The sequence below is a fragment of the Cervus elaphus genome, chromosome 4, assembly GCF_910594005.1.
Source record: "Cervus elaphus chromosome 4, mCerEla1.1, whole genome shotgun sequence".
NCBI lineage: Eukaryota > Metazoa > Chordata > Mammalia > Artiodactyla > Cervidae > Cervus > Cervus elaphus.
The window spans coordinates 10,338,640-10,351,401 of NC_057818.1; the positions used below are offsets into that span (position 1 = coordinate 10,338,640).

The window sequence follows — 12,762 nt, forward strand, 5'->3', positions numbered from 1 at the left end:
GTTTAAATTTTTACGAAATACACTGTATTTCGTAAAATACACATATTCAGATAGTAAAACACACATTCAGATAGTATCCTCTTATTTGATACATGACAGGTCCTCCATTTGTGTTTATCTATTCCACTCAGTTCAGTCTCTCAGTCGTGTCTGACTCTTTGTGACCCCATGAATCGCAGCACGCCAGGCCTCCCTGTCCATTACCAACTCCCAGAGTTTACTCAAACTCATGTCCTCATGAGTTTACTCAAACTCAAAATCAAGTTGGTGATGCCATCCAGCCATCTCATCCTCTGTCATCCCCTTCTCCTCCTGCCCCCAACCCCTCCCAGCATCAGGGTCTTTTCCAATGAGTCAACTCTTTGCATGAGGTGGCCAAAGTACTGGAGTTTCAGCTTCAACATCAGTCCTTCCAATGAAGAGAAGTGAAATTCCACTATGAGAATGGGCCCTGGCACCTCTGAAGAGGCCCACCCCCTGCGAAACTCTGCTTTAAGCTGCTGTTGTTCAAAGACATTGACAAAGGGAGACTTTGAGGAGCTGTAGGGAAGCAGAGTCTAGGAGAGATGAGACCGCTGGCAGAAAGCACAGTATTTGGCCAATTCATCACCATGGTTAGAATGTCTGTGATGCTCTTCTGAGACAAGAACTCAAAATCCTTTTGGTTCTAGGAACCAGAAATAGCCAATGAAAGGAGAAGCATGGATTTAAACAGAAACACAGTTGCTATTTATTTAACACCTGGATGGCAACTGCCATGTGGTTGCAATTACTCTAGTATATAAAATCATTTAATCTTTCGGACAATCTTATGAGGCAGGTCCTAGTATCATCTCACTTTATAGATGAGGAAACTGAGGCACAGAGAGGTAAATTGACTGGCCAAAGTCACACAGCTTGTAAGTAGCAGAGCCAGGATTTGGACCCAGGTAACCTGGCTCTAAAATCTGGGCTCTCATCATGTCTTTCTCTCTGCTGCATTTTTATAGGGAGAATTCTATCTAGTAGTGAAAAATGATGATTTATGCTTTTGCAGATGGTGGAAATAGCTAAAACTGGTTTATATAATACTAATATAAGAATTAGTTGTCAAAAATATGTGTGCTATAATTATAGTTGTTAAAGAACAATGTATAGGAAAAAAAGACTAGAAGGAAAAGCAAGAAAGTTATAAAACTTATGCTAGATTGGTGATGTTATGGGTAACTTCTTTTGTTTATCCTGATGTTGTTCTTAAAGTTTTATTACTTATATGATGTTTTAACACTGTCTAGAAATTGGTAGCTCAGGGGTAAAGAACCTACCTGCCAATGCAGATGTGGGTTTGATTCCTGAGAGGAGATACCCTGCAGAAGGAAGTGATAACCCATTCCTCCTCTATTCTTGCCATGGACAGAGGAGCGTGGCAGGAGCCTTCCAGTCCATGGGGTTGCAGAGTCGGACACAACTGAGCGACTAAACAACAATAACAACAACAACAAAGAAACCATTTACAGGGTTGCAAATTCTTCCCTCTTCATCCTTTTCTGAATGCAGCTTCCAAGTAGCCAGCTTGTGTCCAAGAGCACATGCTATTAATTCTTAACAGGTGTGTTTCATTCAGGGGACCTAGCCTTGAAGAACTCCAGAACTTGAATTATTCACAACTTGCTGACGACTTGACCCAACAAATGATGAGATATGTTTCTGTTCACCAGCTAATCTGGTGCCCCCAAGCGGCAATAGCATAAATCCACTTACAGTTAGCCCACCAGCTCAGAAACTATATGATTCTTAACTCTTCTGAATTAAAGTGAGTCACATTTCTGTTTTTCACACAAATTGAGAGGCTTTATTAATATTTTAGAATAAATCATAATTTCACATTCACTCCAGTTTTGCAAAAACGAGACTCTAGTATTCATTGCTTGCTCCAAGCTGATAATTTTCCAGGCCAGTGGAGACAGAATGATCTCAAAGGGCACAGCTTAAAACCACCTCCAGCATTACCTCCACCCTCTCTTGGGGTAGGCATCCAACTCAACAGGTGTTTGTTAGGACTTAGAGGCTAGGAACCCTCTATACTAGTGACATAAGACTCTCTGCATTTTTAAGGCATTAAGGCCAGTGCCCTCTTAAATGCCCATTTAGCCAACACATGCTTTTTGTGTGTGTGTAATTTTTTGGCTGTGCTGTATGGAATGTTGGATCTTATTTCCACCACCAGGGATCAAACTCTCTCTCCCTGGATTGGAAGTGTAGAGTCTTAACCACTGGACTGCTGGAGAAGTCCCTAAAACACGCCTTTTATTGATCACCTACTATATGCTAAGCCCTGTGCTCTGGAAGAATAGAATATTTTATACTCCAGATGTTTATAAATCAACCCCTGCCTGGGTTTCAACCTCCCTCTGACATGTCCAGCTAAATGACTTAACCCTTCTGTGTTTCAGTTTCCTCCTTTGTGGAGTGATGATAGGAAAATGACTTATCTCCCAGGGTGGGTGGAGTTAATGTGTGTGAAGCTGGATGGGTCTTGGTAAGCATTCAAGTCATACTAGGTTTGATAATTTTCAGAGTCTTGTGGTTTAGTTGCTCAGTTGGGTCCGACTCTTTATGACCCTATGGACTATAGCCTACCAGGCTCCTCTGTCATGGGATTTTCCAGGCAAGAATACTGGAGTGGGTTGCCATTTCCTTCTCCAAGGGATCATCCTGACCCAGGGATTGAACCTGAGTATCCTGCATTGCAGGCGAATTCTTTACCAACTGAGCTACTGATGGGTAAATTATGAAACAGTTTGCCTTTTCACAAAGTGTTAGTTGCTCAGTTGTGTCCGACTCTTTGTGTCTAAGCTCATGGACTGTAGCTTGCCAGGTTCCTCTGTCCATGGAATTCTTCGGGCAAGAATACTGGAGTGGGTTGCCATTCCCTTCTCCAGGGGATCTTCCCGACCCAGGGATCAAACTTGGGTCTCCTGTATTGCAGGCAGATTCTTTACCATTTGAGCCACCAGGGAAAGGAGCTTTCACAAAGGCCCCTGCCTTGTCTTTGGGTTTCTGGAGTGCACAAGGGTTACTCTACCTTGACAGGGAGTGGCTCCCAGCTGCCTACATTCTCAAGGCCCGCTGGCCCCTATACGGCCCTAAGGCACCAGGGTTAGCATAGCCTGATCTTTCACACTGCAGATCAGAAATGATGTCTGGGTTATAGCCACAATACTGGTAACAGTCATGTATGATATGCTGGGCTTTGTGCAGAACATTCTCTGTCTTGTTGACTTCCAAGGTCAGCCTAGGAGGGAGGAACCGTTATAACCCCACTTCCCAGATGAATAAGTGGAGGCTCTGCACTACTTTATGTAATGTTACCCTAGGCTCAGACGTGAGGGAGGCAGAATCAAGCAGGCTGAGTCTTAACTGAGATATTTAGCTATGAGTAGAGGTGAACTTCCCATCTACCAAGATCATGCATGTAAACACCTAAAATTCAGGAAGAATGTCATGTACCTAGTATTATTGTTTTTTTTTTTTTTTTAAAGATCTATTATAGTAATTCCAGGCACTGTTAAGCACATCACAAATGATAACTGATGTAGGCACCATTATCAAGCCCATTTCAGAGATGAGGAAGCTGAGGCACAGAGAGGTTAAATAACTTGAGCAGGGTTGCAGAGATGGGGGCTAGGTTCACAATCAAGTCCAATTTACCTCGATTCATGGACCTAACATTCTAGGTTCCTAGGCAATATTATTCTTTACAGCATTGGACCTTACTTTCACCACCAGTTCAGTTCAGTTCAGTCACTCAGTCACGTCTGACTCTTTGTGATCCCATGGACTGCAGCACGCAGACCTCCCTGTCCATCACCAACTGCCAGAGTTTGCTCAAACTCATGTCCATTGAGTTGGTGATGCCATCCAACCATCTCATCCTCTGTCATCCCCTTCTCCTCCTTCCTTCAATCTTTCTCAGCATCAGGGTCTTTTCCAATGACTCAGTTCTTTGCATCTGGTGGCCGACGTATTGGAGCTTCAGCTTCAGCATCAGTCCTTCCAATGAATATTCAGGACTGATTTGCTTAAGGATTGACTGGTTTGATCTCCTTGCAGTCAAGGGACTCTCAAGAGTCTTAGCCAACACCACAGTTCAAAAGCATCAATTCTTCAGTGCTCAGCTTTCTTTATAGTCCAGCTCTCACACCCATACATGACTACTGGAAAAACCATAGCTTTGACTAGATGGACATTTGTCAGCAAAGTAATGTCTCTGCTTTTCAATGTGCTGTCTAGGTTGGTATAACTTTTCTTCCATGGACCAAGTGTCTTTTGATTTCAACGCTGCAGTCATCATCTGCAGTGATTTTGGAGCCCCCCAAAAGTCTCTCACTGTTTCCATTGTTTCCCCATCTAGTTGCCATGAAGTGATGGGACCGGATGCTATGATCGTAGTTTTCTGAAAGTTGAGTTTTGAGTCCACTTTTTCACTCTCCTCTTTTACTTTCATCAAGATGCTCTTTAGTTCACCACCAGATACATCCACAACTGAGCATCGTTTCCACTTTGGCCCAGCCTCTTCATTCTTTCTGGGGCTATTAGTAATTGCCCTCCATGCTTCCCCAGTAGCGTATCAGACACCTTGGGGGTGCTTATCTTCCAGTGTCTTATCTTTTCGCCTTTTCATACTGTTCATGGGGTTCTTGCAGTAAGAGTACAAGGGTGGTTTGCCGTTTCCTCCTCCAGTGGACCACGTTTTGTCAGAACCATTCATTATGACCTGTCTATCTTGGGTGGCCTTGCATGGCATGGCTCATAGTTTCATTGAGTTATGCAAGCCTCTTCACCATGACAAGACTGTGATCCATGAAGGGGTTTTAAAAATTAATTAATTAATTAACTTTGGCTGCATCAGGTCTTAGTTGAGGCACGTGGGAGCTTTGCTGTGTCATAGAGGATCTTTTGCTGCAGTGCACAGATTCTCTAGTCATGGCCCACAGGCTTTGTTGCTCTGCAGTATGTGGGATCTTAGCTCCCTGACCAGGGATTGAACCTGCAACCCTTGCATTGCAAGATGTATTCTTAACCACTGGATCACTAGGGAAGTCCCTCCAGGGAGGTGTTGTCAGCTTTAAAGTCAGATATCTTTTCTAATGACTTGCATATTGATCCCTGAGTTGATGGTCAGTGTGCTCTCTGATTTCCTGAACTTTATGATTTTTAGGGGCATGCCTGACTGTAGCCCCCAGCTGCTGACAAGGCAGGTCCTTCAGGGTTTACAGGAAAGGCCAGCTGGCACAGCCAATGTGAATATGATCTCTCATCTTTAGAGCTGGAGAGACTCAGTAATTGTTACACATTTATTCTGGTATGGCTCAAAGGGCGAGTTTATGTCCACGATGTCTTCATCTTAAAATTTCAGATATCTCTGTTTTGTACTTGTGGATAGAAACCAACTTTTCTAGAGTCCATAATACACTCCAAGTGAGTGGGGTAGACTCCCATCTCAAATTCTGAGATTTTTGCCCCCATCCCCACGTTCTGCTGACACCCAGCCCTGCATCACAGGAAGTGGGGGCCCCACCCCGTAACGACAGGGACCGGAAGTGAACCATTGCTGGGGCACAGGGTGTGGGCGAAGACCACGGTTGGGAAAGTGTGTCTCAGCTTAGCATTTTGGATTAGGCTCCATAGTCCCCAACATGGAAGAAACTTATATCGATACTCTGACCTTGAAAAGCTGTTACAATGCCCTTATGATAAAAACCACCAGATCAGGGCCTACAGGTTTCCTTATCAACTTATCAAGTGCTGAAAGAATCATCCTGATGTCGCAGACAAACTGGAGACTTGTCCCTTCAACGCCTTCAGTTTCCTCGGGCTGAAATCAGTCATCATATCTTGAGCTGTGATGACAAAAGCTGTATTGAGCAGGATGTAGTCAACCAAACCAGGAACCTTGGACGAGAGACTGGCTGAGAGCACATGGCAGTGCCCTCCTTGCCATGAAGACTGGGATAAAGATTTGTGGGAACAGACCAGCACCCCATTTGGGGCACAGCCAACTTCTGTGGTGCTGCAAGCAACATAGTTATGGAACATAAGAGTAACCTGGCTTCAGGCATGCATGTTCCCAAGCCTCTGTCATATGTTCTGCCATGGAAAAACAATGGCAATGCACGGTAACAATATTAATTAAATGTCAGACCCTGGAAGACTCTTGCTTCTTCCTGCTACAGTGGGTTCTTCACTTTTTTCTCCTAAGCTAATTATAGAAGGATAAACTGTCTGTGACTTTCAAACTGACAAGTACTTCTCCCTGCCCCTTTGAGTCCTTACTCATCTGATGCAAGAAAGAAGCCTCATGCTCAGAAGAACTGTTCAAAGAAACCATCATTGTGGATAGCTTGATAATTTGGTTAAGTGACTGCATCCCATGATCAGAATTCATATTCCGTTCCACATTAATGAAACAGAATTATCTAAATTAACCTTAAGTTTAGTTCATTTCAGTCACTCAGTCGAGTCTGACTCTTTGTGACCCCATGGACTGCAGCACACAAGGCCTCCCTGTCCATCACCAACTTGCAGAGCTTTCTCACACTCATGTCCATCGAGTCGGTGATGCCATCCAACCATCTCACCCTCTGTCGTCCCCTTCTCTTCCTGCCTTCAATCTTTCCCAGCATCAGGGTCTTTTCCAGTGAGTCAGCTCTTCACATCAGTTGGCCAAAGTATTGGAGTTTCAGCTTCAGCATCAGTCCTTCCAATGCATATTCAGGACTGATCTCCTTTAGGATGCACTGGTTGGATCTCCTTGCAGTCCAAGGGACTCTCAAGAGTCTTCTCCAACACCACAGTTCAAAAGCATCAATTCTTCAGTGCTCAGCTTTCTTTATAGTCCAGCTTTCACATCCATACAAGACAAGTGGAAAAAACTGTAGCTCTGACTAGACGGAAATTTGTTGGCAAAGTAATGTCTCTGCTTTTCAATGTGCTGTCTAGGTTGGTCATAGCTTTTCTTCCAAGGAGCAAGCATCTTTTAATTTCATGGCTGCAGTCATCATCTGCAGTGATTTTGGAGCCCCCCAAAATAAAGCCTCTCACTGTTTCCATTGTTTCCCCATCTAGTTGCCATGAAGTGATGGGACCAGATGCCATGAGTTTAGTTTTTTGAGTGTTGAATTTTAAGCCAACTTTTTCACTCTCATTTTCCACTTTCATCAAGAGGCTCTTTAGTTCTTCTTCGCTTTCTGCCATAAGGGTGGTGTCATCTGCATATCTGAGGTTATTGATATTTCTCCCAGCAATCTTGATTCCAGCTTGTGCTTCATCCAGCCCAGTGTTTTTCATGATGTACACTGCATGTAAGTTAAATAAGCATGGTGACAATATACAACCTTCATATACTCCTTTCCCTGTTTGGAACCAATCCATTGTTCCATGTCCAGTTCTAACTGTTGCTTCTTGACCTGCATACAGATTTCTCAGGAGGAAGGTCAGGTGGTCTGATATTCCCATCTCTTTAAGAATTTTCCACAGTTTGTTGTGATCCACACAAAGACTTTGGCATAGTCAATAAAGCAGAAATAGATGTTTTTCTGGAACTCTCTTGCTTTTTATATGATCCTACAGATGTTGGCAATTTGACCTCTGGTTCCTCTGCCTTTTCTAAAACCAGTTTGAACATCTGGAAGTTCACAGTTCACATATTGTTAAAGCCTGGCTTGGAGAATTTTGAGCATTACTTTGCTAGTGTGTGAGATGAGTGCAACTGTGTGGTGGTTTGAGCATTCTTTGGCATTGCCTTTCTTAGATTTTGGAATGAAAACTGACCTTTTCCAGTCCTATGGCTACTGCTGAGTTTTCCAAATTTGCTGGCATATTGAGTGCAACACTTTCACAGCATCATCTTTTAGGATTTGAAATAGCTCAACTGGGATTCCATCACCTCCACTAGCTTTGTTCATAGTGATGCTTCCTAAGGCCCACTTGACTTCGCATTCCAGGATGTCTGGCTCTAGGTGAGTGATCACACCATCGTGATTATCTGGGTCATGAAGATCTTTTCTGTATAGTTCTTCTGTGTATTCTTGCCACCTCTTCTTAATATCTTCTGCTTCTGTTAGGTCCATACCATTTCTGTCCTTTATTGTGCCCATCTTTACATGAAATGTCGCCTTGGTATCTCTAATTTTCTTGACAAGATCTCTAGTCTTTCCTGTTCTATTATTTTTCTCTATTTCTTTGCATTGATCACTGAGGAAAGCTTTCTTAACTCTCCTTGCTATTCTTTGGAACTCTGCATTCAAATGGGTATATCCTTCCTTTTCTCCTTTGCTTTTAGCTTCTCTTCTTTTCTCAGCTATCTGTAAGACCTCCTCATGCAACCATTTTGCCTTTTTGCATTTCTTTTTCTTGGGGATGGTCTTGATCACTGTTTCCTGTACAATGTCATGACCCTCTGTCCATAGTTCTTCAGGCAGTCTATCAGATCTAATCCCTTGAATCTATCTGTCACTTCCACTGTATAATCATAAGGGATTTGATTTAGGTCATACCTGAATGGTCTAGTGGTTTTCCCTACTTTCTTCAATTTAAGTCTGAATTTGGCAATGAGGAATTCATGATCTGATCCAGTCAGCTTCCGGTCTTGTTTTTGCTGACTGTATAGAGCTTCTCCATCTTTGGCTGCAAAGGATATAATCAATCTGATTTTGGTGTTGACCATCTGGTGATGTCCATGTGTAGAGTCTTCTCTTGTGTTGTTGGAAAAGGGTGTTTGCTATGACTAGTGCATTCTCTTGGCAGAACTGTGTTAGCCTTTGACCTGCTTTGTTTTGTACTCCAAGGCCAAATTTGCCCATTACTCCCAGTATTTCTTGACTTCCTCCTTTTGCATTCCAGTCCCCTATAATGAAAAGGACATTTTTTGGGGGTGACTTTACCTCAGATGACCATTGTATCTACTACTGTGGGCAAGAATCCCTTAGAAGAAATGGAGTAGCCCTCATAGTAAACAAAAGAGTCCAAAATGCAGTACTTGGATGCAATCTCAAAAATGACAGAATGATCTCTGTTAGTTTCCAAGGCAGACCATTCAGTATCACAGTAATCCAAGTCTATGCCCCTACCAGTAATGCTGAAGAAGCTGAAGTTGAACGTTTCTATGAAGACCTGCAAGACCTTCTAGAACTAACACCCAAAAAAGTTACCTTAAAGGGTCCAACTAAAGTAGGCAAGATGCTATGAAAACAGTGTGGAGATTTCTTAAAAAACTGGAAATAGAACTGCCATATGACCCAGCAATCCCACTTCTGGACATACACACCGAGGAAACCAGATCTGAAAGACACACATGCACTCCAGTGTTCATCACAGCACTGTTTATAATAGCCAGGACATGGGAGCAACTTAGATGCCTATCAGCAGACGAATGGATAAGGAAGCTGGGTACATATATACCATGGAATATTACTCAGCCATTAAAAAGAATCCATTTGAATCAGTTCTAATGAGATGGATGAAACTGGAGCCCATTATACAGAGTGAAGTAAGCCAGAAAGATAAAGACCAATACAGTATACTAATGCATATATATGGAATTTAGAAAGATGGTAATGATAACCCTATATGCAAAACAGAAAAAGAGACAGAGATGTACAGAACAGACATTTGGACTCTGTGGGAGATGGCGAGGGTGGGATGTTTTGAGAGAACAGCATCGAAACATGTATATTATCAAGGGTGAAACAGATCACCAGCCCAGGCTGGATGCATGAGACAAGTGCTCGGGGCTGGTGCACTGGGAAGACCCAGAGGGATGGGGTGGGGAGGGAGGTGGGAGGGGGATCGGGATGGGGAATACATGTAAATCCATGGCTGATTCATGTCAATGTATGGCAAAAACCACTACAATATTGTAAAGTAATTAGCCTCCAACTAATAAAAATAAATGGGGAAAAAATAAAATCTAACTGTACAGCAAATTAAAAAAAAATAATAAAGTAGGCAAGAAATTTGGATTGGAAAAATTAACTGTGTATTTGTGTTCTCTGAAGCACATGGACCAAATTCCTTCTAGCATTTACAGGAATGGACCTTTTCTGATTAGCAAAAAAAAAAAATTCTGCAATTTGACATATGTTTTGCATATGATCTTATCCTCTGGTTTCATAAAGCAGTGCACTTAGGGATTTCTATCTGGTTTCTGTTGCAGGTGTCTTCCTAGGGTTCAGTGGTTTGGGAGAAGGCCATGGCTAGGGGAAAGAGTCTAAGGAGGTGAGAAGGGCAGGCGGCTAGGAGTCTTCATCTTTCATAATTCAGAAGGAATTGGACCCTGTGGGTAGCCCCTGCTATTGTCCTGGGTCCACTTTGAAGCAGCACCTGACATTTTGTTATATCTTTAAAAAGAAAAACCAACTCCAACCTGTTGGTTTGTAATGAAAATTTTACTGAAGATTGTATGCAGTGATGGAGGTTATTCCATCAAATACCACATGTAGAGATGAGTAAAAAAGCTTCTGTCAGATGTCTTAGTTTTCTCTGCTACATTCTTTGGCCACCAGTCACTCCTGGACCCCTTCCCCTCATCAGCATTTCTCCTTCCACTTATGTCCCCACCTCAAATTCTTCCTCACGTCCATTTTTTTTTAATAAGGAGAAATTTGTCTGTTGTGGCTTCTCTGCCCATTTTCCACTTAGCAAAGGAGAAAACTTCCTCAAGACCCACTCTCTACAGAGAACACAGACCATCATAAACAGCATGCAGTGAATTTTTCTTCAGTAATTTCTCCTGCCATTTTAGTCTGAGCCCATTTTGTACTGCTTTGGCCCCTTGCAGGTTGCGATTCTGGGTTTGGCCATGGTTTGGCCAGGTATCTGGACGAGCTGGGCTTCACTGTGTTTGCCGGAGTTCTGGATGAACAGGGGTCCGGAGCAGAGGAATTACGAAGAACCTGCTCCAAGCATCTCTCTGTGCTCCAGCTGAACATCACCAACACGCAGGAGATAAAAGAGGCCTACAGCAAAGTGAAGGAGAAGGTGCAGAACAAAGGTACTGCCTTCAGCTACCTGTGCCCTCAACTGCCCACCACCCTCCTTGCAAATGCCCAGCACTGGTTCTAGCCTTTAGTTACCACTTCCGTCCAGTCTATCCTGGCACCTGGAGACCCCTGCACTGAGCCCCTGCCCCTTGCTGGGACCTCTTGCAGATATGAAGACATTGGGAAGGAGTCAGGCATGGTCCTTCCTCAGAACTTACAGAATTCTCCATCTCATTCCCTCCAACCTCTGCTCACTCACTCTCCTGTTATTTACTGCCCCTTCACATGTCTTTCCTCTTACTGATACTAACATGTACTAGACTGAAAATAGCTTCATAATGGCTGTCTTCCCTTAGCCCCCGCCTTTCTCTTCCTCTTCCTTCACAGCCAAGCTCTTTCAAATCCTGCTGCCCTGGTTTTCACTTCTTGACACATCTCCTTAACTGGTCTGGCCAAGGGAATCAGTATGTATTATCCTGAACACCAAGCTCTTAACTTCTCTGCAGTGTTTGAATGTGTTGATTACCCTCCCCTCCTTGGGCTTTGGGGGTCTCCAGCCACATTTTGCCCCCCAAGTTCTCTGATCATTCTTTCTGCTTCTCTTATATGAACCTCCTTCCTCTGTCCGCCGTGCCAGTCCCCTAAAAGTGAATGTTACTGAGGTCTCTGTCCCCAGACCCCACTCCAAATTTCCTGGGCTATCCTGTTTCTCTTCTTATACCAGGAATTTTCACCTGGGAAGTGTCTTAAAATACCTATGTGTGGCCCCAGGATGGGCTATGTAATTTAGGGGATGCAGTGCAAAATTGCAAGTTATGTGGGGCCCCTTGTTTACAAAATGTTTAAGATGTTAAGGTAATGCCAGTGGAAAATTAAACCAAGCTTTTCTGAAGCACAGGTCACACGTCTGTGATTCCCACGCAGCCTGGGGACTTTTCCCCAGCAGATAAAATCGGTGTCTACAGACAGTAACTCAGCAGATCCTTCCGCAGCGAGGCTGGTACTGGTGCTCTTCTTTAGCTGGGAAGGTCCACTATAAAGAAGATCCCATTTGGGGGTCCCAGGTATTAGCACATTTTAAAGCTCCTCCAGCAATGCTAATATTCTGCCAGAGTTGAGAAACACTGCCATTTAATCCAGTAATTTCTGAATCTGTGTTAACAACCTAGCACTCTTTTCAACGTCAGGATCTATAGGCATATACAACTGGTTGCCAGATATCCCGCCTCAATTTGTCAAAAACGGACCTCATTATTTTTTCCTTGCTTCTAGTCTGCAAATCAGTTTCCCCTCCTGCATCCCACGACTGAGGCCCTGGCTCAGACACCGGCTGTGCTTGGTCGCTCAGTCGTATCCGACTCTTTGCGACCCCGTGGACTGCAGCCCGCCAGGCTCCTCTGTCTAGGGGGATTCTCCAGGCAAGAATACCGGAGTGGGTTGCCATGCCCTCCTCCAGGGGATCTTCCCGACCCAGGGATCAAACCCAGGTCTCCTGCAGGCAAATTCTTTACTGTCTGAGCCTCTACGGAAGCCCAGGCACTGCCACCTGATCAGTCATTCAAGCCAAACAACCAGGGGGTCGCTTAAGCCTGCAGCTTACCCTTGATTTCTGCATCCTGTTGGTCCCGAGTCCTGTCAATTCTATGTCCTAGATCTTTACCATCCCGCCCCTTCCTATTATCCTTAGGGAGCTATGGTTTAACTGGGACCCTCATCTCCCACCTGAGCCCTCTTTGCAATC

The 12,762-nt window shown here is 43.8% G+C and overlaps 1 protein-coding gene and 1 pseudogene across 2 annotated transcripts in view; both read left to right on the plus strand.

Annotated features, from left to right (window-relative positions):
• HSD17B2 (hydroxysteroid 17-beta dehydrogenase 2) overlaps positions 1–12,762 on the plus strand; it is an 85,671-nt gene that overhangs the window by 47,355 nt on the left and 25,554 nt on the right. Inside the window, exon 2 of one of the 2 annotated variants that reach the window (XM_043898152.1) lies at positions 10,820–11,032. The exons of the other annotated variant lie outside the window; for it this stretch is intronic. Coding sequence (XP_043754087.1) covers positions 10,820–11,032 — 213 coding nt within the window. The remainder of the gene's footprint in view (positions 1–10,819; positions 11,033–12,762) is intronic. 2 annotated transcript variants of the gene reach the window in all.
• On the plus strand, positions 5,679–6,162 carry LOC122691564 (annotated as a pseudogene).